Source organism: Oryza glaberrima, chromosome 11, assembly GCF_000147395.1.
Source record: "Oryza glaberrima chromosome 11, OglaRS2, whole genome shotgun sequence".
NCBI classification, from domain to species: domain Eukaryota; kingdom Viridiplantae; phylum Streptophyta; class Magnoliopsida; order Poales; family Poaceae; genus Oryza; species Oryza glaberrima.
The window spans coordinates 15,930,429-15,957,858 of NC_068336.1; the positions used below are offsets into that span (position 1 = coordinate 15,930,429).

A 27,430-nucleotide genomic window follows, 5' to 3' on the forward strand; every position below is an offset into this window, starting at 1 on the left:
TTTATTCATTCATCGACTAAAAAGACATGGTGACTAGTGCCGGAACTCCCTTTTGGCAAGTGGCACTTCTGTAAGAGAATCATATTGGTCTTTGGGATAAAAACCATCAAAATTCTTGGGAAATCATACACAAGATGTATGTTTATATCGGTATATATGGGACCATCAGACAAACTAACTTCTTTTTTTTAAAAAAAAACTGTTTTTTTAGGATTTCACTATACTCATGCATACGTTGCGCCAGGATTTAGCATTGTGCCTCTTCACTATTATGGCAAGATGCAGCTAATTTTGTTCTTATAGCAATTGTGAGAGAAATGGTATCTTCATCATCATTTTACGTGATCAAAATCCTTTATACGTACAATCTTGACTATTGATGGAAAACTCGTAGCAATAACTCCATACATGCACAACAAAAGCAGTATCCATTGACATTAATACACAATTTCCTTGATCCATCCATGATGATTCCTCTACTTCAAGCACAGTCCGAAACATGTGAATCTCTGCATTGAGAAACAAAATGTCTTATTTAACGTACAAGAAGATTAGATTAGATATACTCTAATGCACAACATGGAGGGTTTGATCAACTGAAATTCACACCCAAATGCACATAGAAAGTAAGTAAACCTTGCGCATATTTGCATGCTGATTGTGCTGATTGTACCGAGTTGGAGTGGCACGCTGGAGTTGCTCGACGGTAGGCGTTGAAGGAGCACTGCCTCTCCTCTCATCCCTAATCTGGTCGAACATAAGCGTGTACTGCTGGGCCCCACCACCACCAGCATTGCCCTCATTCCATTGGCCCCAAGCAGGCACAGACCCACCACCATGCCCGACCTATCCAATTTGATCAAATACAATCAAAAACCACACCCGTTGATCAATTAATTGAATTTAAATAAAAAACCGTGAGGTATCGCGTCAAAAAAAAAAAAAACCACGAGGCACGTATCATCATTTCTATATTAGAAAGATACTGCCCTGTCATATATCTCACGGTAACTCCTCAAGAACCGTAAAAGAAACCTCTTGTGTTGTGTAATCGTGTTATTACTCACTCACCGCGCTTTGGCTGCGAGGACGAGATGCGGGATCCTTGTTTCTTTGGGGAGTGGAAGAACCAGCTCCGTGAGGAGGTGTTCTATGGCCTGAAGGAGGAGGTGCGGAGTCGCCACGAGCCAGAGAAGGAGGAGGCACCACACCACCTGCATTCTTCCTCTTGCGGGCATCGTCAAAGAAGACGGTGTAAGGGGTGCCACCATCACTGCTCTTCCAATCTCCAAACCTTGGGATGTGCCCTCCTCCTTTGCCCTGTCACATAATAAGTTTAAATTTGAGTATTTTGGCATGAATGGTGAGAATTTGGCATCTAATTCAGAAGAAACATGGAGCATATGCCTAGAAAAAAAATTAATACTTTGAGATCTTAACTTCTGATACAGACATGTATAAAACTGCAGATGGCAATTGTGTCATTGCCATATCCAAGATTTTGATATAAAAGTATGTAAAAAAACAGGTGCAGAATATAACTTTCGTAATGCAAATCTACAATATTTGTAAGACTGTAAACAGCTAGCTCCTCCTGTCCAACATAACATCCTTGTGACGAAAAAAGAAAGGGGATAAATATCATGGGATCAGCTAAGCTAGGAAATTCATAGGATTAATAATCAGCTAATCAAAAGGGGTGTTCCCTCTCTCCATGTTCTATTCAACAGTTTTATTCTTGATACTCTGAATATCTCCTTCCATTAGATTCACTGAATTGATGCAAAATAGCTCGTTCTAATCTAACGCACCCCATTTCCCCTTACAATTATGCAAGAACACACTTTCACAAAACGCAAATTTTACGGTGGTATATATTGGTAGTAGAAATGAGCTGCTGCAAATATAATTTTCATGCAGAAAAGCTAGAAATCTGAACTATACAAAGTTGGCTTTGATCCATAAATCCAATAAAGGCATGCCTTCTGAAGCATCAAATTCAGTCATACCACTATCAGTTCTCCATCTAGCACATGAAAATCAAAGGGAAACAAAAGTGATTGGAGAAATTAAACGTACCGCCATGATCCAATAGCAAAAACTCTTTATGCCTAGAAGAAAGATTAAATGGAGATGAAAAAAGAATTATGTGCTTGTGCAGATTGGGGAAACAGGCACAGGTGAATGAACAAATCTTGAGGCTGAAGAGAAGAAGCAGAAGAGCAGAAAGAGATATAGGACAGAGGGAGGACACCAAAAACCGTTGAACTGGTTTTCTGAAGACTTGTTCATGCCTCGTGCTTTTCTTAATTACTCGTGTCAAAGTCTGAATGTTGTTACTTAATTCACACTGGCACCAATTGTCTAATTCTTTGTGATTTGAAAATGTTTGTTATGGAATCTCAAAAAGGCTTTAGAAGCTTTAAAATGTTACTTGAATTGGTATAGAAATTCTGCGTTTTGCTATTGAAAAGTTATCGGTTCCATTAATTATATTTTTTGTTCAGGTTGATATGAACAAATATTGATTAGTTGATTGGGAAACTGTACCTGAGGCTTTTGTTATGCTTGCTGACAAAAAATAAAGCAATAAGATGCTGTTGCTGTGACGCTACATCGCTTAACTAATGCAATCAGTGTGCTTGAATTCTTCAAAAACATAGCACAATTTGTCAAGATGGCACATGGTACATGCCAATATTATACATGACCAAAGTCGCGTCAACTCCATGGCTGCTTTATAATTGTGTAATTAGAGAATTTCATCGCCGCGAAATTCTCGTCTCAATCATGGGGGACTTGTTCTTTCGTTTGACCTGTGGCCATGCGTTTCGGGTTATGGTTGCTTAATTTTGTTTTAGCCCCACGAACATATTAATCAACGTCGACATCAGTGCCCGAATCTCGGAGCAAATCCAGCGGTGAATATGTACTCATCCGGGAAAAAATAATCAGTTGACTTTAAATCCTGATGAGAATTGCCAATATATATACTTGAGCAGCTAAGTCCTCCCATCTATTCTCTCCATCTCAGAAATTTTATTTTTTGCCCATCCACATTGAGTAAACAAGCACAAAATCTTTTAAAAAAGAAAACAGAGACTTTCAGTTTGAAGTCTGAACGCACTCTTCTGATCAAAGTTTCATATTGGACGCTCATATTCTCTCTTTCAATCCTTGTTTACCCTTTATTTTTTTTTCATTTAGGATCCCCTTGAGGTAAAGTGGAAATGTGGGCTAAAAGAGTTTAAGGTTTGGTAAAAAAGTGGTATTCAAACTGAAATTAAGACCTGTTTAATTGTGAGCCATAACTTACCATAATTTGCTACGTCTAAGATTGGATAAGTTTGACCAACTTAGACAGCTAAGCGGTTGTAGACTAGTAGCCACTGTAAATTCCTTTCCAATAAACCGCACACATTAATAACTTAGAATTAATAACTTAGAAAAGTGCGATAAGATTCGCTTAGGTTTGTTAAGGTGCGGTAAAGATTTTAAATATGGAAATTCAAATAAGTTTGACAACTTTTATTGGCAAACGTTATCCCTAACCCTGAAGAAACATACGAACAAAAAGTGGTTATCTATATAGAAGTACTTAATTAGAGGCAAAGAGTTAAAAATACAATGGTTACTTCTTAATCTTATTGATGAACAAATATTTAAAACTGATATTTCGAGACAATGCACAGCTACTTACTGTCAAACGGAGTGGTACCTACCTGCTAAGTTCCCATTAAAATTACAAGAGATTCCTGCACAAGATTATTAAATTGTAATATAAATATAAATTCAAATGCAACGGCAACTGTATATATGTGGTGCATATTTGTTACGAATTATGCGTGTATTTTTTTCCGTAAAATAAGAAAAAAAACAAAGTTACTGCATGCTTATTGTGGAAATTTTAAAATTTTGTTACTAATAAATTTGGCAATTATCCAAATATTCATTTAGATTTTTTTCCACAGTTAAGAGGTGGTATCTTAACTATATACTCCCTCCGTTTTATATTATATGCCGTTTGACTATTTTTAGTCAAAATTCTTTAGGTTTGATCAATTTTATACGTAAACGACTTTTAATATTTTTGCCCATGTGGCACGTCAATGTGGCAACCAAGGGTAAAAACAGTGTGGGGCCTACTAGTCAGTCTCACCCTTCCTCTCTCCCTCTGGTTCGGCGTGCAGCGCTGAGCACGCAGTGGCACCAGTGCCCGGTAATCATTGTCATCGCCATTGACGACTATGAGAGCCACATAAAGGCAGCGACATGAAGGTGGTTGTCCCAGTCTAGAGCCAGCAGTTGTAGGAGCACTCGGGGCAACGCCGCCGATGGCTGCGGCGGATTAAGCCTCACCATAACCGTGGAGGAGCACGGGGGGCTGGTCAATGTTCGGCTGTGCAAGTGGAGCCGAACGGTGTTCATGGGCCATGGCATGCCGGAGATGGTGAATGGGTCACCATTGCCTGGGGATTAGCCCGGAAAAGCGTTGCAAGCTCGATGCCCATGGTGACGGCGGCTTACGCACAATTGGAGCTCGTTCGCCGCTGCCAGGCATCCGGGCCATCGTGTTGTGGTCCTGCCATCGGCTGCCAAATGATGCCGCTTTAGTGACTCCGGCGATTATGCCGCTCCTCCCCGTCCACTCCGTCCCGTTCTAGCGCCGCCTCCTATGCCGCTGCTGCTTCATGTCGTCCTTGGTAGCCGCGGCCCCTATCCTGAGCTCGGGAGGTCTCTTGAGTGGTGCGGGCAACGGATATGACCAAATGACAGGCTAGACAATAGTCGACAGTGTAGATCGATCAAGGGGAGGACGATAGGCTGGAGCGGTTGCGAACGCTACACGCCGGACCAGAGGGAGAGTGGAAGGGGACAATTGTGAGAGTGACTAGCGGGTCTCACACCGACTTTTACCACTAGATTACCGCATGGGTAAAAGTGGCAAATAATAAAGAAACCACCTCTTAACAGTGAAAAAAAAAAAATCTAGGAAGAACATTTGGATAATTGTTAAGCCTAGTAAATAATTAAATTTCCCACTTATTATAACTATTACTTTCTCCATTTCTTAATAACTGACAATTTTAATTTTCTTATTTAATGTTTGATCATTAGTTGCTCTTAAATCATTACACAAGGTGAGTTTTGTGCTTACGTTTAGGGCATATACCCAACTTTCTTAACATGCCATTATTTCTAGTGTTCATAAACAATAAGGGTAGTCAAAGTTTGAAAGTGAATAGTATTCTTATTACTCTCTCCGTCCCGTGCAACCATAAGTTTCCATGCCCAACTTGGATCGTTCGTCTTATTTAAAAAATTTTTATAATTAATACTTTTGTTGGTATGAGATGATAAAGCATGAATAATACTTTACTTGTGACTTATGTTTTTAAATTTTTTCAAAATTTTTAAATAAGATGGACGGTTAAACTTTGGCGCGGAAAACCATGGCTGCACTTATAATAGAACGAAGGGAGTATGAATTTAAGGGAGTACTGTTAAGTGAACTGAGTGTATGCAGCTCGTTCATCGGGGTGGAACATGTCCAGTGTCCATCCAAATTCAAATCTTAAACTTGGGTACGAGTACTCATATTTACAACTATTTTTTTTTGATCTTTTCAATTTTTTTTTGACTGATTTACAACTAATTTTCTTTCAGCGATAGACGATGTGCCCATAAACAAGCCGAGTGTATGCATTCACAAAGATAAGTGTGCGTGACAACATGTTCATCGATATCACGACGTTGCATCATGCTCGTAGAAACGAGTGCGCGCACGTGTATATAAACGTCTAGTTCATATTTCCCCTGTTCCAAAATAGAGCAACCTATAGTCAGATTGGATATATGTAGTACTATTATGGATCTGAATAGTAACGAAAATAAATGGGAGTAGCTGTAGAACTGTCGACGGTTTTTTTGGATAAAAAACTTTCAAATGTAACTACTATATAATTACATTATAACTATTATGTAATTACATTGTAAATACTTTGTAACCACTATGTAATTGATATGTAAATCGGGTGTAACTCAGAAAAGACTGGTTAGTTGAACAAACCTGCAAGTTGTTGGAGGTGTTGGGTTCGATCCTTACTATATGCATCTGATTTTTTTTCTCTGTTTTCCTCCACCAGCACAAAAATCTTAAAGCATATCAGATGGTTTAAAATTTGAAAGTTTTCACCCTGTTAACTGTCGATAGTAGGATAGTAAATCCGAAATAAATTTAGAGAAAACTATGAAAAATCCAGTTAAACCCGGAAGCCAAGCAAGCAGCAACCTCTCATCAGCATCCGTCGTCTATCTCCAGCCAGACAGCTTATCCCCTACTCTCCTACCACCACAGGAATCCTTAGCTTCCTCCGCCGATGCTTCCCTCCTCCTCCTCCGCTCCCCTCTGACCGATGGCTTCCACCCCCTCCCTCGCCGTCTCCGCCGCCGCCGCCGTCTTCCCGTCGGCCGCTGACCCCCGCAGGCCGCCGCCGCCCTCCGTCGCCATCGTCGACAAGGTCTTTTTCTTTTTCTTCCTGTGGCCTAGCTTGCATTCTAAAAAAAAGAAAGAGCTCGAATCTTGTTGGGATTTCCCATTTTCTAGGCCCTAAGTTCGAAGATTGTTCGCTAATTATAGATCGCATTCTTGCCACTAATTAGCTTAGCAATGTGAATAATGCGAAAAGAAAAGAAGAAGCAGCTAGGATTAATTTGCGCTATGTGAAAATTGTGTTGTTTTTTTTTCTTTTTCTGAATGTGAATAATGTTGAGCGTTTCTAGGTCTTAAGTTCGAAGATTACTTCGCTAATTATCGATCGCATTCTTGCCACCAATTAGCTTAGCAATGTGAATAATGCGAAAAAGAAAGAGAAGAAGAAGCTAGGATTAATTTGCGCTATATGAAAATTGTATTGTTTTTTTTTTTCCTGTTTTGTTTTGCAGAATAGTTCATATGGCAGGAGCTTGCAGGCGGCTGACAATGGCGGCGGCGGCGGCATGGAGGCTCCCCTTCGACCTCTGGATGTCCAGGAAGCGATGACCATGCTGACGGAGGGCAAGGCGGTGCAGTCGGCGATGTACGTGCCGCTGCTGCACCGGTGCGTCGAGACGGGGAGCCTCGGCGCCGCCAGGGCGGTGCACGGGCACATGGCGAAGACGGGCGCCGGCGCCGACATGTTCGTGGCGACGTCGCTGGTGAACGCCTACATGCGGTGCGGCGCGGCGCGGGACGCCCGCAGGCTGTTCGACCGAATGCCCGAGAGGAACGTGGTCACATGGACGGCGCTCATAACGGGGTACACCCTCAACTCTCAGCCGGCGCTGGGCCTGGAGGTGTTCGTCGAGATGCTGGAGATGGGGAGGTACCCGTCGCATTACACGCTCGGCGCGACGCTGAATGCGTGCCTGGCATCGTGCGATGTCGATTTGGGGAAGCAGGTTCATGGGTATGCGATTAAGTACGGGGCCGAGTCGATCACGAGCATGGGGAACTCGCTTTGCAGGCTGTATGCCAAGTTGGGGAGCTTGGATTCTGCGTTGAGGGCGTTCTGGAGGATCCCTGAGAAGAATGTGATCACGTGGACGACGATGATATCTGCGTGTGCCGAGGATGAGGAATGCGTGGAGCTTGGATTGAGCTTGTTTATCGATATGCTTATGGATGGGGTGATGCCGAATGAGTTCACATTGACAAGTGTCATGAGCTTGTGTGGTACAAGGCTGGATCTTAACCTGGGAAAGCAAGTTCAGGCCTTCTCCTTCAAAATTGGTTGTGAAACAAATCTTCCAGTGAAGAACTCGACAATGTACCTCTATCTGAGAAAGGGTGAAACTGATGAGGCGATGCGGTTGTTCGAACAGATGGAGGATGCCAGCATCATCACATGGAATGCAATGATCTCAGGCTATGCCCAGATCATGGACTCAGCAAAGGATGATCTCCAGGCTCGATCAAGAGGGTTCCAGGCGCTCACAATTTTCCGCGACCTCAAGAGGTCTGTGATGAAGCCGGATCTTTTCACTTTCTCAAGCATCCTATCTGTTTGCAGTGCCATGATGGCTTTGGAGCAGGGTGAGCAAATCCATGCGCAGACGATAAAGAGTGGCTTCTTGTCAGATGTTGTGGTGAACAGCGCACTGGTGAATATGTACAATAAATGTGGGTGTATTCAAGATGCAAACAAAGCCTTTCTTGAGATGCCAACACGAACTTTTGTCACATGGACTTCTATGATCTCAGGCTACTCGCAGCATGGCCAACCTCAGGAGGCGATACAACTCTTCGAGGAAATGAGATTAGCTGGGGTGAGGCCAAATGAAATCACATTTGTAAGTTTGCTCTCAGCTTGCAGCTATGCGGGTTTGGTTGAGGAAGCTGAGCATTACTTCGACATGATGAAGAAAGAGTATTGTATTGAACCTGTTGTGGATCACTATGGGTGCATGATCGACATGTTTGTGCGGTTGGGGCGGGTAGAGGATGCATTTTCCTTTATCAAAAGGACAGGTTTTGAGCCGAATGAGGCCATCTGGTCAAGTTTGGTTGCTGGATGCCGGAGCCATGGAAACATGGAACTTGCCTTCTACGCTGCCGATAAGCTGCTTGAGCTCAAGCCAAAAGGGATTGAAACCTATATCCTGCTGTTGAACATGTACATTTCCACAGAGAGATGGCAGGATGTGGCGAGAGTACGAAAGCTGATGAAACAGGAAGATGTCGGGATTCTTAGGGACCGCAGCTGGATTACGATAAAAGACAAGGTGTATTTCTTCAGAGCTAATGATAGAACTCATCCTCAAGCAACTGAGTTGTATCAACTATTGGAGAATCTGTTGGAGAAAGCTAAAGCCATTGGGTATGAACCATATCAGAATGCAGAGTTATCTGATAGCGAGGATGATGAGAAACCTGCCGCTGGATCACTAAAGCACCACAGTGAGAGGTTAGCTGTCGCGCTAGGGCTGCTGCAAACACCTCCAGGTGCCACGGTTCGCGTCACAAAGAACATCACCATGTGCAGGGACTGCCACAGCTCCATTAAGCTATTTTCGCTACTTGAAAACAGAGAAATCATTGTCCGGGACAGCAAACGGCTTCACAAGTTCAAGGATGGCCGGTGCTCCTGTGGAGATTTTGGTGCTCTATTGTGAGAAGGATGGAAATCTTACCCCCCACATGCTACTCTAGGAACTCAACAGTTTTGTAGTGGAAGCAGGGTTACAAGTTAAAGGTTGCACAGAATTCTTTTGATGAACTGATCACCCTTTGTGATTTTTGTAGATCTTTGTATGAAATCGAAATTTATAAACTCGGGCAGTGTCCCCAAATGATCTGTACACAAGGTTAGCATTATAGGACAGTGAATACTTGTGAATCTGCTGTAAATGCTAAAATGCTAGCTTCTTAGGATCAGATCTAAGATTTTGTTGTTTAAACTCACAATGCAATATGGCAGTAACCCCCATTCTTTGATCTTATACTAGGAGATCAGTGTAGCATACAAAAATATAGATGCTGTATAAATGATAGAGTTGTTTAATAAAAAGCATAGTGTTACTCGAAATATATACATTAGTGAGGAGACTTTGTGCAGTTTGTTCATAGAACTGGTTTCTGAAGATGGTTGCATGCACTTGTACGCTATTGCTGGTATTTGAATATCCAAACTCAAAGAACAAGGAATTTCTACTATGTTTTGAACCTTTTAACTTTAAGTACGAATTCTGTAAAAACTTATTTCCAAATATTAATCTTTTGACCACACCATCTACTCAGTGAATACGGAATGTGTGGCTGCGTTGTTTCATCACACCAGTCAAACTAGCCTAAGTTTGTCGAGAGTATATTTTTAAAATAAACAAATTAAAAGGTCCAAACTATATTAAAAAAAGAAATCAAGAACAAGCTCAACAAAACATCAATTTGGCAATAACTGGTAAGTCTTTTTATGGGCTGAAGGGATTGATGCTTGAAGGAATAAGTCTACCTAAAGTGAAGTTATTCCATACTTGAATGAATGATTGCAACTTAGGCTCTCTTTGTTTAGGTTTAAGCTTATTGTCTTAGACTTTTAAGTCAACTTATTGGCTTATATGATTTATAAGCCGGTGGATTTAATATCCTAAGTTTAGTAGTGGAGTCATACATCTACTTCACATAAGCCAAAAAAGCTTCTCCAACCTAATTTTTGGCTTAATAGTGTTAGAGTGGCTTACGGCTTTAAAAAAAAAACCAAACGAATAAGCTGCTTGTTTGTTTAGCCTTAGACTTTTCGGCTTATAAGCCTAAACAAAGAGGGCCTTAATGGGCCAAGATCCCATTGGCCATGTTTTGGAGGGCTTTTTATAATGTCAGGCTCTTTTGTGGGAGTCTACCAATCATGAAGCCTTTGTAGTCGACATTCGGGCAAGTAAACAACCATATCCAAATGTGAGAGTAAGGACATATTTGGCAGAGCTGTCTCTCAAATCCGATTTACTTGTTTGGTAACCAAATTGTCCAAAATAAACAAAAACTAAAACGAAACAGGGTGAAGCGCTCTAAAAAAAATTGCACGAGAGAGGTGGAACGGGTTAGGCCAGCTCCACCGTGAGGTAAAATACAACGCTAGTCATCCACTTTCTTAGAAATTTTTTTTGAGGTACCACTTTCTTAGAAATTATAGCAACTTGCTACGGCACTACCCTCCCCCCTTCCATACAGATTGAGATTCTCTGCCTTAAATCAGGTAAATTTACAGTCACTGAAATGTGGGTACATAGAAAAGAGGGTCTACATATCAGTGACTTAAAGTTATGTGACTTAGGCTCTGTTCGGGAGTGAGGGTTGGGAACCTCACTCCCTGGCATGGAAAACGGAGCAGCGTTTAGCGCGTGATTAATTTAGTATTTGCTAATTTTTTTTTTCAAAAATGGATTAATATGATTTTTTTTTGAGCAACTTTCGTATAGAAATTTTTTACAAAAGACGTACCGTTTAGCAGTTTAAAAAATGTGCGTGCGAAAAATAAGGGAGCGAAGTTGGGAACCATGGGTACATGGGTATAGAACGGTAGAGGATCTCAATCCCCTTCCGTACTGCCTCGCCCGCCCGGCGGCGGCGCAGGCCGAGAGTCCTTCACCTCGGATGGGCTGCTGCCTGCTGGGGGTGGCAGGGGCGGAATGAAATGTTTGATGTGAAGTGGAGACCGTACACGAGTTGCTATTTGCTAAAGAAACACAACAAAACAAATTTTGATGTTCCAATTCTTTTCTTTTTGCTGATGACTCTACTATTAAATGTTAATGAAGGCGAGTTGGTGCAATGCAGAAGTGGTGAAGGAAAATTTGTGTTCATATGGAAAATGGTCAGGACAAATTATAAACAGGGAGAAGTCAGCAGCAACATTGTGACGCAGAAGAGAAAATGAAGTTTGATATTTCGATTCAATCACAAATTTACACCTTCCTCTGTAACATCGAAAATAGCCTACACATCAGCCACGTTCTCCGTACCAAGAAAGAACGATAAAACTTAAAGTGTTCTACACACCAAGGAAAATCTACAATCTTACAAGATGGTGACACACAATGTGCTCTAAAACTAAGATATTAGAATGCGCATGGCACAATGGCCAGGTTATTTAATCCATTATCTAAAAAAAAATTTGCTGCACAGCCTGCACTGATAGGTAAGCTAAGATTGCTTTGGCGGTCATGAGCCTGCTTTCTTCTTCATGTTCCTCCATTTCACCCTCAGGTCGGATGCGAGGCGTGTCCTGTGGAACACATCCCTGCCGTAATCCAGTATCTGGACCCACGGAATTGGCCCGTTGTCACTTGGGGTGAATTTTGCCATTGCTTCCTGAACGAAAACCCCGCGAATTGTGTAAGCATACAAGAGACACATGTATGCGCATTACTTACTAGCTGGGCCACAGAAGATGGCGCAGGATATCGGTGAAGGTAAAAGGGATTATACAGACCAAGTGTGCTTACCCTCAAAGTTGCCTCCTCTTGTTCTGTCCAGCAGAGCTTTGTGCGCCTTCCAGCTGGTCCGACAGGGTTAGAGCTGAAAGAAAAAGGCATGCTTAAATTCTTGATACTACTACCAAAGTGTCACACTTTCAAGTGAAAAAAAAAATCACAACAAATGAAGCATCCGAATTGGTATCTGTGCTAAGCAAACACGGAAGTCCTGTAAGGAAAATGAGTCAAAATTTCCATTGATGATTCCCTTTTTGTTGTATATACTTGTGTTTTCACGCAACAGAGAATAATAAGAAAAAACCATTATCTATGTCAGGACCACAAGTAAGTAGAGTCTAATTTCACTATCCTAAATATGATTTCTTGGATCAATGGTTCCTAAGAATTTGCTTTCCATCTTACAATACTATTACATGATAAAGCTAATGTCCTCTTAAACCATATGGAAGCTATTGCATGATGCTGTCTATCAGTCTATGACATTGAACCATGAATATTCATGGAAACTTGGTTGCAACTTGCAAGAGCGCTGATACTCAATGTTCTATCCCACCAACTCTCACAGTACAGTTTTATTTGTCACATGTCTAAATCAGAGTGTTCAATTTCATTTGGTTCATTGAACCACAATTCATAGACATGTCTAAATCAGAGTGTTCAACTACCATTTCTTTTGGCTATATGCAAACTGGCAGTAAATGGGAGTACAACAGGAGAAAGAAGTTTCCTCAAAAAAAAAAAAAAAGGAGAAAGAAGTGCTTATGAAGCTTATTAGTTATTGATAACACTTACTAACGCTTGGGTGGATATGCATAGTTCCTTTTCCTTGATGGTGAAGCCATATGTTGATCATGGTGCCCCAGTGTTTTCTTAGAATTAATTGGAATTGCTGTATTATTATCCTGATATCTTGCTTTGCGGTGTCTCAACTTGCGCCAAGGAGGCGATGGTTGCTTGCTAGGGTCACTAGAAGATGTAGCTTCGATTTCATCAGAATCTTCTGACTGTTGAGAACTTGCAAGGACATCTTCTTTGTCAGCATCAATATTCTGACTTGCAGCAGGACTGCACTTGTTCTGAGATGAATGTGCTGTTTTGTGCGATGAATTTGTATTACCAGACTCTCCACTAGCTTCTGCATTTTCCTCTGGCTGCTCCTGCTCTGCAACCTGAGCTTGTTTTCTGTTATTCTGGAGTACAGAATTCTTTTTCATGGATACAACATCAGAGTTATGAACAGCGGGTGCCTTTTTAGTGACTACTTCCTGAGTGCAAGCATCCCTAGCATTTGTCTTCTGCTTCTTCCTCTGTCGGGCAGGCTCTTCATCCCTATGAGAAAGGTTATTTCCTTCAGATTGATGATTACCTTGCCTTTTGGTTGCGTTGTTACACCCATTGAAATGATCCTCACTGTTGGCAGCTCTTTGCCGCACTGCAGCTTGTTGATATTGCTCAGCCAATTGCTTTTTACCAAGGAAAGCTGATAGGTTCTTCCTTGCTTCAGAATATGTTTTCTTTGCCTTTTGATATGCTTCAGTTGCTTTAGTATAGAAGCATACAGGACAGTAGAACTGACCAGAATCATCAAATGTCACTGATGAGCCAAAACATGTATCATGAACGGCTAAAAAACAGCCACTGCATTTCAGCAACTGACCATCTTTGCCACATTTTATGCACAACTCTTGTTCTGACAAGCCCTCAACAGTACCATTAGCATATTGATCCTGAGTACAGAACGGTGGTTTTTCAGCCATTGACAGAAGACCACCAGCTGCGAAGCCACTGAAACTACCATCTGAAGAATGCACATGCAATGTTTCTGCCACAGTATTCGCCATGGTTTCCTTGTTTGAAGCTTGCTTTGCTCGCTTGTCATTAACATCATTAGGAGAGGTTGGAATACTGCAGCAATCATTCTGAACTTCAGTTCTGTTCCTTCCAATATTCTGCTCAGAGAAATGGTTGGCCTCTGAATTTCTGTTATGCAAGGTCATGCTGCAGCCATGAGACTCTAGAGCAGTTTGCTTATTCAGCCCACCAAAGACCATATTATTTTTTATGATGTTGCCATCATCATATAGAGCTTGATTAACTTTGTCGGAACAACCAACTTCCAAATGAGCCTTGTCACTATTTTCTTGTTCAAAAGTTTCAGTATGCTGTGTAGTATTCCCTGCTGGATCTTTAATTTCAGATTTGTCTCCTTGAACATCCCCATTAAAGCCTTCAGATGGTAAAGCAGCAGCTGTCTGAATACCAGTACTGCCACAACCCACATCTTGATTTGCTTTATCACCAGTATCATGTTGCCCTGAATTTGGATGAGTTTTGCTGAAGTGTGGTTCTGAAGTCATTATTTTATCCTCTACAGCAATAAACTCAGGCAAGTGGGTCATTTCGGATGCCGGTAAAGCATCATTGCTTCTGTCAACAGCTGGAGAAACAGTTGTCTGCATGGTTGATCCTTCATGGATGGAATCCTTTGGTGACTGAATGCTGGCAACAAGTGGCATGTCTCCATTATTACTGTGATGTTTATTAGGATATCTGACCCCACAAGATTGTGATTGAACTATGGTTGTATGATCTATCGTGTCCTGCTCAGACATTCTTCCTGTATTACTTCCCAGCAAATCTGCAGAACTAGCTAAAGAAGGCTCAGCTGCAACTGACATGTGTCTATTTACATTAGTTGGACTGTCTTCTGGAGACCTGATGTTGACACCAACAGTATTAATAGAATCTTCTTGTCGCTGATCAAAACACCTATTGTCTGATGTACATGGTTGTTGAAAATCAGAAGTTGCCATTGCATCCTTCTGAAGATTTTCTGTGTTTCTTTCATCGACTAAATTTGCTAGATCATCCTGCTGAAGTTGAGCACCATCTGTAGTGAATCCGGTCTTCTCTGTATTCACAAGATCATGGCTGATATTGTCGTGTTGGTCATTTCCATTCTGCTCCACTGGGGATGGTGGAACCACAGGTGTAATCTCTGGGTAAACTTTTCTGAGCTGAACATAAAACAAGCAGCACACTAATTTTAACAGAAGTCCTTTCTTCAGATGTGAAAGACAGCATTTTAACATACCAACTCAAAAGAAGTTTCTGGTAATGTAGGTCTCTTTATGCATATAAACTTCTGGATATCTTGTCTAAAGGGCGGAAGCATATCCTTCTCCAAGCTCCCTGAGCTACCAACCTGAAAATTTTACATTATGTAAAGTAAACCTCAAAATTATCTGGACACCAGGAAGGTATTACAGACAAATTGCAGCACACTAGCTTCGAAACTTGAATAAACCATATGCATAATATTGTTTCACAGAGAAAAAACAGGTTTAATCACAAGCAAACAACAAAAAAATTAAAAGGGTGACAGTAGATACATGCATAATCATGTGAGGAACAATATTTAACACAGCTAGCAATATATTTATATCAATCCCACAGTTCTTTTCTTAAAAAAAAAAACTAGCACAGCCTCCCCTTTTCCCTGCACAAATTAAAGCATTCATGGAGCACTCAGGCCACCAATAATCATGTGAAAAATAACATTTACCACAGTATAACATTTACCACAGTATGCCCCCTTTCCCAGCAACAATGATCTTTTGAGACTTCATAAGCATATGCTATATATAACTAGAGCAAAGGTACCAAAATCAATTGGGAATACGTAAGACAAAAAATGCTAGAGGTAATATCATGTTCATATCAGCAAAGGTACCAAAATCAATTGGGAATACGTAAGACAAAAAATGCTAGAGGTAATATCATGTTCATATCACCAGAATGCTTGAGCTCAGAAAACATCTGGGTCTTGCCTAGCAATGTTGCACATAACAAACATGCATCAGTGAACAACTCATTGGTTAGAGATCTGAAGGTTCATCTAAGCACATATTCTTCAAAAGGTGCTGAGCAGATTACAAGTCAAAGGGTGAAAATGCCGTTTCATATCACTGGAATGGATGAGCTCAAAACATAGAAAGGGTGTCTGAACCAAGCTACCAATAACCCTATTATTCAAGAAATGTACCCAACCATGCGAATGGGGATCACCTTGTCTTCACGAATAGTTTGAAACGAATTGCAGAGTTTTCCAGTAAACGAATACTTAATACTTGATCGAATGAGGCAAATATGTCAATGCGTTGCGCCGAATACCTCACCTCCCAGATGAGTTGAAGCAGCAAATCCTCGCAGGTGCGGGATGCGTCCTCCACCCCAAGCATCCCCTCCCCCGGCGCCGCTATGGCCGAGGCCGTGGCGCCACGCTCGCCATCGGAGGAGGCGAGGGAGACGACCTCCTGGAGGCACCGCAGCGCCACGCGCTCCCGCACCGCCTCAGGGGCGGCCCTGACGGAATCCGGGGAGACGCCCACCATCGCTGCGGGGGCAAGGCGGGCAAGGCAAACCCTAGGTGAGAGTGTGAGACAAGGAAGAAGAAGAAGAAGAAGAAACGGACGCAAACGAGAGCGCGCGCGAGAGAGGAGGAGGGGGGGGGGTGGATCTACCCTTGGTGACGGCGAAGTCGAGGGCGTCGTCGCCGGCGAGCGCGTCGGCGGCCCAGAAGGCGGCGAAGCGGGAGGCGGTGGCGGAGGCGGAGGGGCGCGGCATTTGCGGTTACGCGGTGGTGGGGGTGGTGGGCGGGTGGAGCAACCGGACGCCGACGAGGTGGCCGCCGTGGAGGCGGCGCGCCGGTGAGCCGCCGGCGAGGAGGGTGGGGGTGGGGATGGTGGTGCGCCGCCGCTGACGAGGCGGATGGGCCGGGATGCGAGTACCGGAAAGGCCCATTTGTTTTAGATTTTGGATCCACACCCTATGAGGCCCATCGGGGAGTATTTGTGGATAGCTTTAGTTGGTGTTTATTTCTTTTTCGCCATAAATATAGCTACACCCTATTATTTTATCTCGATTTTCGTAAACGATGTGTTCTGTGTGAATTTATTTTTTAGAATTTTCCTAAAATATGTCAAATAAATATATTTTGCGTATAGTAGTGTATTCAGGTCATTTATAAGAGATCAACAAATAGGTCAGAGTCATTGATTAGCCACCTTGAGCATTGTTTTAGGAGGCGAAGAAGGCTTTAGAGATGTTTCATACTCCCTCCTTCCCATAATATGATACCCAAAATCTCTTTTATTATAGGACGGAGGGAGTATATCGCTATTGTGATTTGAATGTTTTGTAATCTACAGTAATCTGGGATATGAAGTTGTGATATGGGCTAAGGACAAGGCTAATGTATACTCCCCGTTCCATAATAAGTTTATTTGTGTCTCTCCTATTTATCATAAGGTTCTTTTTACATAACCATTGTATTGGAGTTTGTGAAAGTAGGGAATGAATGTGCTAGGAGTAGATAAAGTGTGAAATAATTATATTGAGATTTAATAAAGGGTATTTTAGTCTTTTTGTTGTTGTATTGGTATGTGTGGGATGGGTGAAAAATAAACTTATTTTAGGATAGTGGGAGTATGTCTCAATGGATAATAAGAGTGGGCCCATGTGTATATAGTAATATCTATGGCTCTCTCTACAATTTAATGTGTGTGTGGGAGGAGTTTAAAAGTGAGTCCTGTTGGATCTCACTAAGTCTAAAAAATAGATGCCTAGTCCTTTGCATGAAAAATAAATCAGTATCTATCTATACCTAATTAAAAAATACGCAATGCTTTCGGGAAAAAAAAATCGTCCATCTTTTTTTTTCGGTTTATCTTTTCTTTTTGTCCGTTTTCTCCGTCCGTCCATTTTCTCCCTGTTTTTTCCTCTCTTTTTTTTCCTTTTTTACTGTTTCTCTCCATCCGTCTATTTTTTCGCTATTTTTTTCGTCCATCTTTTTCTCCGCCTTTTTCCGTCCGCTTTTTGTTACCTTTTTTTGGTTTTTTCCATCCGCTTTTTTTTGGTAGGATTTATTTTTTTATCTGCCATATTTATTTTGTCGTCGGGCCAAACCCTAGCGCCGCCGTCACATCGATCTGCCTCCCTATGCCTGATTAACTGTAAAAATTGATGCTGCACTACTCCCTCGTCATTTTCCTCATGATTTTCCCTTTCAATTCCGCTTTAATTCACTGAATTTAATCTCCATTTGAAAGTCATTTTTTATCACGAATTTTAGGATTCACTCCGATTTTAATAAAAACAGATTTTGGAGATCGAGTGTATCAAAACTCTAAACCAATTAAAAACAGAAAGAGGAGATCGAGTGTATAAAAAAATCCCTCAACCAAATTTAGAATATCGAGAAAGATTCGATCGGATTTGATGAGGAGGATTGGTTTTGGCATCATATGGACATGAGATAGTCTTCCGGCGGTTGAAGAGGGTCGGCTATCCAGCTCCACTTGTGAGTTGGGTCAAAGAGAGACAACCAAGTAGAGGGAGAGAGGTAGTGGGCTGGGCGGAGACTGAAAAGGAAGGGGCTGGGCTGGTCCAAAACCTAAGAGTAAAATGTATAGCGATCCAAAAATATTTTTACCTATTACAACACACAGGTATTTTTTCTAGTAAATAGTAAAACAATTAAATGGTTATATTTTATTCCCTTGAACGCACCTCAAGCTTAAGGTCCTTTTTTTTTAGCATGAAGCTTGTTCTGTAACTCCAGAATGGTAAGATTTTTGTACTATTCTGATTAAAGGCCTAATGCTATCTTTTCTATAACGTTGTGGATGCCCTAATCATTTTGTTTTCTGTTGTCTTGGCCTGATCTTTATCTGTTTTCTTTCAAGACTAAATGTTCCCATCAGTTCTATGCGTGTTTTTTTTCCGGGCTAATTAAGCCTATGATCCAATAAGATCAGGACATAGGCTAGTACAAAATGGGCTATCAGATCCGATCCAATAGGAACAACGGGACAGAGGCTCGAGCAGTGCGCACGGGAGGCGGCACCCTGCGAGGGCGAGGTACTCCCTCCGTATTTTTGATCTCTGATATAGTCTACGAAATACTAATTTGACCAACCATATATTTCTATCTCTACTATTATAAAAATTGAAGATGTTTTTATCGGTATTTTGGTACGTCATTCATGTTTGAATCGGTTTTAATTTTATGCTTCCATTTTAATCTATATCTCTACTTAAAAAAAGAAATTTCTGTCGTTGTAGAAAAGAAAGAAAAAGGTCTGACTAAAAAGGTAAAAAAAAGTCCGACTCAACAAGCGATAAATAAAAAAGCTTCTGTTGTAAGTATAAAAAAAGAAAAAAAAACATCTCATCGTAGAAGAACAATTGTCCGACTCCCATAAAAAAGGAAAAAAAAAGTCTCCCAGTAAAAAAAAGTCCGCTTGGTTTTTTAAGGAAAAAAAGTATCCCAGTAAAAAAAGTCCGCTTGGTTTTTTTGGCATTGGGTTTTTTTTTCTGATTTTTTTGCACGCTAAAGAGTTTTTTATGCGCACACACTAAGGCTTTTGGTTTTTTTTCCTGGCCTTTTTAATCCGATCTGTTCACCACGCGCATCCCGGACGCCTTTGGTTTTTTTTGGTCAATTTTTTTCGCCGGTTTTTTTTCTCCTGTGCGCCTTTTGTTTTTCTCATCCGGTTTTTTAATCCGATCTGTTCGCCGCACGCCTTCCCACTTTAACCTAGCGCCACGTCGCCGCCATATTGATCGTGCGTTTTCTCCTCCAATTTGATTGAAAAATCGATTCCTCATTCATCTCTCATCATTTTCTCCATGATTTTCCTTCGGCTTTAATTTGCTAGATTTAATCTCCGTTTAACACTTGCCAATGATAACGGCGATCTTCTCCGGTCATTTTTATCTTGAGTTTTACGCTCTGATTTTGGGGGAAAACGGAAAGAGTAGATCGAGTGGATCAAAAACCCTCAACCAATTCTGGCTGATTGAGAAAGATTCGGCCGGATTTGATGTAGTCTAGGGCTGAAAAGGAAGGAAGGCCTTCTGCCGAAAACCCTAGAAAGTTTTTCATTAACTTTTTTAATTATAATCTATAGCGATCCCAATGTTAGGATTTTTATTAACCTTTTCAATTATAATGTATATAGTGATCCCAATATTTCTTAATATATCACTAAAAAACGTCTTTACCTGTTGCAACGCACGAGCATGTTTTCTAGTAAAAGTAAAATGTTTTACATAAAAAGGTTGCATATTATGATAGTTTATTTAACGATAAATCTAATAACATCAATTTTATATGATTGATATTTTTTATTTTTTTCTATTAATAGTCAAAGTTAAAAATATTAACTTGTCACTATGCTAAAAATGCTTATAAGTAACATATTGTTCCCTTCGCGAAACTCAATCATAACATTTAGCTCTAACTAGCCCATAAACGAAAGCTTGCCCTGCTAGTTTATTTGTTTGTTTTTCTTTAACCATTGTGATACTAACATTATGTCTATTTCATATTGTCTAACTCGTTTGACTTTTTTTTAAGTTAAACTTATTAAGTTTATAAAAAAATATACTAACATTTTTAATATAAAACAAACATATTATCAAAATATATTCAATGCTAAATTTAATGGAACTAATTTGATGATGTAAATGTTACTAATTATTTTCAATAAACTGGGTCAAATATAACATAGTTTGATAGAAAAAAAAGTCAAATGACTTATAATATGAAACTTAGGGAGTAACTACTTGGATACTTGCAATTGGATGCTTTGTTCTACTTTAAAGTAATAATGAGTAAGAATGTCGCTATCATCTATCCAATCATCCTGCCTTTGAGAAACCTGCACATTGTCCCCTTGTCTCACTTGCAGTTCTGCTGATGACTATCCCTTGACCAATACAATAGCATCCAACACAGCAATGAAAGCTACAAGAACTATTTTCGCTACCATCCAAGAAGTTACTCACAATGATGATAGGAATGCGGCTAATTTATCCACATGTTACGATGAACAAATTGCAACCAACATCCATTAAACAAATCATAGTTGATTGAAAGAAGGCAAATGAGAAATAAGAACCGCAATAACGTGTATGGTCTCTCTTGCACTAAATACCTCTCTAATAGGGTCAAGAAGAAAGTATTCTCGCAACACGCAAGATTGAGAGACATGCACCATAAGTATCTCTTGCTATTGGTACCACCTCCTCTTGGACAAAATCTGGCCTGAGGGACACCAATGAGGGCATCTAGCAAGATTTCCATAGCACTGTAGGGCGATGACACGAGACAAACCGAGAGAGCGAGGATCATTACCCTTGGTAATGGATAAGTTAGGGGTCTTATCTCTGCCGAGGGTGTCGGCAACATAGTAGAAGGCAACTGGATGGCAATGTGTGTGTGGGGTGGGGGGGGGGGGGGAGGGGGCAAAGGAGTACCTTGCAACATGAAAAGGAGGGGGGCAAACCAAAAAAAGGCATGATGCATATGTTGCGTTTAAACACTCCATAATTGTCTCTAAGATATATCACCAACATTGTGGTGGTAGAGAGAGGCATTACAATGGCCGAAGGAGTTTGAGTGGGCAAACTGCAAAAAAGTACTCCCTCCGACCTAAAATATAGTAAACTAGCACTGGATTAAACATAACCTAATACTATGAATCTGAACAGAAGCTAGTTTGTCTAGATTCGCAGTACTAGGTCACATCTAATATAGTACTAGATTGCCATATTTTAGAATGGAGGAAGCATGATGCTAGCTTTGTATTCAAATATGTATCTACATGATTACCTCCAACTCACATCATGGTTAGTTTAGTGATATGTTTGGGATTCTACACTTCAATTTTTCGGCCCATCAATAGTATAGAAATGCATCACCGGTGATGTAGGAGGTAGTTAAGAAATGCCCATCAATATGTATCAAACATGTTAGCTAGACTTCACTCTTTTCTCTCTTTTTATCATGGGGATGTAGGAGGCTCTCATGAGGAAAGACATGATCCAGCAAAAAATAGACATGGAAATATATCAGGAAAAAGAAATGGTGCAACACTGTTTCTCCCCAACTTGTGGGTATCGACGAAGCAAAAATATCGGTACGTTAGTTGGTGGGCGGTTTAGGGGGTGTTACACGCAAATAGCCATAGTAAAACGAGTATAGCTAGCACTACAAATCTACAATGATTTCACCCATAAGTCAACATTATCATATATTAAAAATAATTAATATATGTTTTTCTTATATGGTAACACTTGTTTGGTTATAATCAATAAACTCTTGTTTAGTTAACCCATTACATGCAGTAGCCACGTTACATGCAAATGGCCAAAACACATTTTCACAAATGGTTGGACGGCCTGCTTGTCTCGAGGTATCTGCAAAAATTGGTATTTTCTCAAGTGGGGGACACAACCGTGTGTGAAAATCAATGTTCACGGGAGGTCAAGTTAAGCTAGCCGCCTAATAAATAAAAATTCCAAAAATCGAAACACTCACTCCCATCCACCCCAGCCGCCATCGTTGTTGTCGCCACAATCGTCGTTGCCGTCGTCGTTGTTATCGCCACCATAGTTCGCCATCGCCGCCGAAGTTTGCTGCCACCGTCGTCAAAGGCCCCACCATTCCTGAGGCTGTCGCCGGCGGATCCGACCCTCCCGGAGCCGGGGGCGGTGCATCCGCCTTTCCTGAGGCCAGACAACACCAGATCCGCCACCACATGGCTTACTGCTTCAGAGGCTGCCCCTCCTGAGGCCAGCGGCGCTGGATTTGCCACCATTGAGGTTGCCGTCGTCGCGGCCCTAGCCTCCGTCATCATGGTAGCCCTAGTCTCCATCACCCCTCCGGCCGCGTGTAGATTCGGCGCATCCAACACTACCCCTCTCCACCCCTTTGCTGTCAGTGCCAGATCCACGCTCATGGTGGCACCAGCTCCCATTGGGTGCCCATCTGCCGCGTGCACCTTCTGCAGGCCTCTGGCGGCGAACCGCCCCTCTCGTTGCTGCTCACTGACTGCTCCTATTGCCAGCCGTCAAGGAGAGCCGATGGAGGAGAGGAGAAAAGACGGCGAAGGAGAGGACCGAAGAGATGTGGAGGAGAGGAAAAAACTTAACGGGTGGAAGAAAAGGAGATGGATTTGACTATGTGTAAAAATTCGTAGGTGTGCATCTTAAGAAATCCGCATGTAAAAAATGAACTTTTCACATACGGCCGGGTCTATGCTGGGTACTTTTTAAATCTTTATATATATTAGAAAAAACGCCCATGCATTGCAACGGGTAAATGCTATTTTAATTTATTGTTGTCATAAGGTTTAGCTATGGTAAAAATTTACTGTGGGAATTCACTTGGATATTTTCTTTAGAATATCATAAGCTACAATTAGGAGTCTGTATTTCATCTCAAGTTGGCATGTGAGTTTTTTTAAAGAGATTTCTTATAAAACTCCTTTTGTATTTCTAAAAACAAATGAGCTTAAAATCCTACTCAAACACATGTCTGAATTTCTAAAATCGAACGAACTTAAAAACCGACTCAAACACGGATGACGTACCAAAATACCGGTAAAAACATTTTCAAAAGCGAACACACTTAAAACCCGACTCAAATATGAATCTTTATTTCCAAAAGCGAACGAATTTAAAAACCGACTCATACACGGATAACGTACCAAATAACCGGCAAAAATATCTTCGATTTTTATAATAGGAAAGATATATTTTTTTTCGGGGTGCATAAAAAAGGTGTGTTCGTAAAAGTCGTCGATTATCATGTTCGTACACACGACACATCGATCGATCGTCGACACTTGTCGATGTGAGCTTTTGCTGCTTTTTATACGTATAATAATCGTACATACAGAACGCTAGGTCGATCGATCTGAATTTTCTCGTGTGATCTGAATTATATTTTCTCGCGCGTGTGTGGATTGAATGTATTAAACGACAGGTCAGTCAAAAAGATATCAGGTTCGCTTTGTGTGTTTTCTGCGACTACGAGAATTTTGAGTACAGTCGTTCTTTGGACTGTACCTATATATGCTTAAGATTGGATCTTTCGAAATCATTGTACAGTCGTACGTACGCTAATTAGATTATTCGTTTCGATCGAGAGATGTGAGTAGTTTGACCCATGATTATATCGAATAAAATAACATGATTTTTTTTCTGCATCTAACATAAATAAAGTTGGCCAAAATCAGTTGCCACTTGCCAAACAAATGCAGTTAAAATTATTAGTACTGTGTTTTCTGTGACTTTAGCCACCCAAGAACAGATGATTTTTTTATTTTATTTTTTGAGAAATCTTTTAATTTAAAATTTAAAAAATAAACCCTCTTAAAACTTATTTCCAAGATCTACAATGAAAATATAGCTAACTGTAAAGTTCTAGAACTGGTCAAAGCTAACTGTCATATGAAGTTCGCTAACAGCTAGCCCTATCTCTTAAAGGAAAAGTGCTGGCTATATATCCAGCCAGTCATCCGAGTTCCCACTTCTGCTAACTTCAAACTTCCTGACCGAGATATTTTAATATTTACCACTATTTGTCACTTTGAATGGTACTCACAGTGTATGACATGTTAACCCTCATGTGTCTATGATATGTGGGTCCAATAGTAAATTCTTAATTACCACTTATAATAGTGGCAAAGACTTATACCCTGTTTGTTTCAGCTTAAGATTATTGTAATCTAGATTATTAAGACAGATTACTATAAGCTGGATTATAATAAGCCGACATAGAATAAGTTGTTAGCTGTTTGTTTCTCTGAATTATTAGCTGGTTGTTAGGTGTTAGCAAACCAATAATCTAAAAGAAGCACCTTTAGAGTGGATTCCTAGATTGTAGTAATCTAGCTTATAGATTGTAATAATCTATCGTAATAAACTATCTGTTTGTTTAAGCTTACTCCTAATAATTTAAATTATAATAATCCTAAGCTGAAACAAACAGGGGCTTAAATATATGTCAACTCCTCGCATCTATACCCTTTATATTGTTGATACCCACTAATAATTATTAGAAGCTAAAACTCAACATGTAAGCATATCACATCATCACCCGCTAGTCATTACTATTCTAGGATATCATCTCATGCAAATATGACATATCCTTATTTTACTCACCTCATTTTGTCAAAACATGTCAATATTCATCATTTTTATAATATTTAACTTATATCCATTTATGTATTCCATAGCAAAGTACGAGGTATCACTTAACTTAGTTTAGTTGATGTTAGTAACATTCATGTTCGTCTGAATTTGTATGAAAAAGTATAGAATTTCTAAAGATGAGGTGACCTACAATTATTAATTTAAGTTTATGTGAACTACAATGATTAATTTCTAGAATTTAAAATTTTCAGTGTAAATTAAAGCCCTTAATACTGTCGGTTTGAAAAGAGAATCTGTAGTGATATAAGGATTTAGATTATTACTTATTAGTGTTTGCATAGTGGTGACAGTAAGTCATTTAACCGATCGAGTGTGTTTGTTAGTTTCCCATTCAGTATATATCAAACATCAACAAATAAAAATATCTTTATTTCAGTATCAAACATCAGTGGATAAAAATAGCCTAGGCAATCAAATGGTCCCAAAACGATACAAAATAAGCCTAATCAGTCATACGGTCCCCAAGATAAAGACATAAAAATGACTGCTCCCTCCGATTCCAAAATATATGTCGTTTTAGACATACCCTACCGCTTTCAATAAATATAAGTTGTTTTGGAACTTTCGACGTAGCACTTTTTCATCATTTCCCTCTTTTGTGCTCTCACCAAAATAAACACTACCCCTCGCACAAATAAATAACCCATCTTCTATAATATAATATAAACAAAAGACAACAAAGTTATTTGAGCACTTTTTCTTTATTCTCACGCTAGTCAAAACAAACACTACCCCTTGCACAAATAAGTAAGTCATCTTCTTATTGTAATACTCTCTTCGTTTTTTAATATATGACGCTGTTAGCTTTTTGAGATATGTTTGACCATTCGTTTTATTCAAAAATTTTATATAATTATTTTTTTTATTGTGGCTTAATTTATCATGAAATGTCCTTTAAACATAACTTAATTTTTTTTATTTGCTCAAAATTTTGAATAAGATAAATGGTCAAACTTTTATCAAAAAAATTAATGGTGACATATATTAGAAAATAGAGGTAGTATAATATAAATAGAAGTCAATAAAGTCATGTGAGCACTTTTCTTTACTCTTGCGAGAAAAAGTCTAAAAACGACTTATATATTTGGAAGGAATCAAAGGAAAATACCTGTTGATACGATGAACTTGATGGACACTTGGCCCAAGGCCCCCCCGACCGGGCCGGCCCACGCTGTCCTTGTCAAAGCAGGCTGCTTTCATGTCCTATACGATGGATTTGGACATATACCGATTAACAAAAGAGAGAGAGAGTATTCTATTCTTCCGTGATGATCGAGCACACTCCTTTTCCAAACACGTGTGTATATATGTGTGCCCCGATCAGACGGTCTTGCAAGTGCACATGTGTTCCTTCCTTTGTGGCTTCACATCGTCTTCAACCTGCTTGGTTAGCATTTAAATTACATTATTTTCTCCGTCTCAAAATAAGTGTGGATGTGTTTTTCAAATTTAAGTAACACAGCTGAACTTATTTTGAAAAAGAGGAGTATAAATTTGAGTTAATTTTGCTTTTTATAGTATTTAAATTTCGGATCGGCTTTAGGGTTTTCTGCCACTTTAATTTATTGCTAGCTCTACTTAATTTTATAAGATGCTATGAGCATAAGGAAAAAAAATTATTCTTACAAACAAGCTCCAAAATTAAAGAAAATCATCTTGGATTATAATCAAGCGCGTGTATAGACTTAATTAGGCTCCATTTGAGTTTGCAAGATAAAGATTAAGTACACAACACGCAAAATGAGAATGCCATTAGCATACGACTAGTTGAGTTTTAATTATTTTAAACTTTAAAAAAATATTTGATAATTTTAAATAACTTCTGCATAAAATATTTTTACACTAAATATAAGAGGGTTACTACAAAACAGGATCCTATTGCAACGGGATAGACATATTAGCTATTCTCTTGTACGAGTATCACAGGTATTAGGTTCTAGATATCACAGTTACTGGGTAACATGTATCCTAGGTATCGGGTACCATGCAACTGGTACCACAACATGTATCAGGTATCAGGTACTGTCTTCGTTGTCTAGGTTTTCTGAAATATAAATGTAATGTTTAGTAGCTCAAAAATACACTACCAGAAACCAATGTAAAATCTGTATCTTAACATGGAAAGAAAACGGAGCTAATTATCGCGGAGACGAGTCGTCGATTGGAGGGTCTTTAATTAGGATCCATACATCCATCTCACAGTGGGCCAAGCCTAGCTGGCTTCGGCTGCCTTCCTCCAATTGCCTTCTGCTGCGATTTCATGGAGATTTCATAAATAGGCCACATTGAGCATGTGTGGTTTTACTCCTTCAAGACAGATTCTCTCTCTCTCTCATCTCTCTCTGTGAGAGATAGGCATGCTGATTTATTATTATTATTGTTATTATTTCCA

General features: G+C 40.1%; 3 protein-coding genes across 4 annotated transcripts; 1 reads left to right on the top strand and 2 right to left on the bottom strand.

Annotated features, from left to right (window-relative positions):
* Positions 1-23: 23 nt before the first annotated feature.
* LOC127754457 (uncharacterized) lies at positions 24-2,246 on the bottom strand. Of its 2 annotated transcripts, none has more exons than XM_052279999.1 (4): positions 2,080-2,246; positions 1,072-1,320; positions 674-846; positions 24-509 (listed from the first exon to the last, which is right to left on the bottom strand). In XM_052279999.1, the coding sequence occupies exons 1-4, from the start codon at positions 2,083-2,085 to the stop codon at positions 482-484; spliced, it is 456 nt and encodes a 151-aa protein (XP_052135959.1). In that variant the 5' UTR covers positions 2,086-2,246; the 3' UTR covers positions 24-481. The 2 variants fall into 2 exon arrangements, with proteins under 2 accessions (XP_052135959.1, XP_052135958.1); XM_052279998.1 differs by having other exon boundaries at positions 637-846.
* Positions 2,247-6,307: 4,061 nt separating this feature from the next.
* LOC127755903 (pentatricopeptide repeat-containing protein At5g04780, mitochondrial-like) lies at positions 6,308-9,560 on the top strand. Its single transcript, XM_052281513.1, has 2 exons — positions 6,308-6,521; positions 6,946-9,560. Exons 1-2 carry the CDS (start codon positions 6,417-6,419, stop codon positions 9,151-9,153), a joined length of 2,313 nt encoding a protein of 770 aa, XP_052137473.1. The 5' UTR covers positions 6,308-6,416; the 3' UTR covers positions 9,154-9,560.
* A 1,844-nt stretch (positions 9,561-11,404) lies between these two features.
* On the bottom strand, positions 11,405-16,766 carry LOC127755052 (uncharacterized). Its single transcript, XM_052280685.1, has 6 exons — positions 16,494-16,766; positions 16,149-16,366; positions 15,065-15,175; positions 12,763-14,987; positions 11,980-12,052; positions 11,405-11,845 (listed from the first exon to the last, which is right to left on the bottom strand). The coding sequence occupies exons 1-6, from the start codon at positions 16,594-16,596 to the stop codon at positions 11,696-11,698; spliced, it is 2,880 nt and encodes a 959-aa protein (XP_052136645.1). The 5' UTR covers positions 16,597-16,766; the 3' UTR covers positions 11,405-11,695.
* Positions 16,767-27,430: the final 10,664 nt, after the last annotated feature.

Bases quoted from the DNA above. Each gene is read 5' to 3' on its own strand.
- LOC127755903 (XM_052281513.1), top strand. From the start codon at position 6,417: ATGGCTTCCACCCCCTCCCTCGCCGTCTCCGCCGCCGCCGCCGTCTTC. The intron at 6,522-6,945 runs GTCTTTTTCTTT...TTTGTTTTGCAG, and splicing joins CCGTCGCCATCGTCGACAAG to AATAGTTCATATGGCAGGAG.
- LOC127754457 (XM_052279998.1), bottom strand. The intron at 847-1,071 runs GTGAGTGAGTAA...CAAATTGGATAG, and splicing joins GTCCTCGCAGCCAAAGCGCG to GTCGGGCATGGTGGTGGGTC. The intron at 510-636 runs GTTTACTTACTT...TTCTCAATGCAG, and splicing joins AGCATGCAAATATGCGCAAG to AGATTCACATGTTTCGGACT.
- LOC127755052 (XM_052280685.1), bottom strand. From the start codon at position 16,596: ATGCCGCGCCCCTCCGCCTCCGCCACCGCCTCCCGCTTCGCCGCCTTC. The intron at 12,053-12,762 runs GTAAGTGTTATC...TTTTTCTTTCAG, and splicing joins GCATATCCACCCAAGCGTTA to CTCTAACCCTGTCGGACCAG. The intron at 11,846-11,979 runs GTAAGCACACTT...GTTTTCGTTCAG, and splicing joins AAGAGGAGGCAACTTTGAGG to GAAGCAATGGCAAAATTCAC.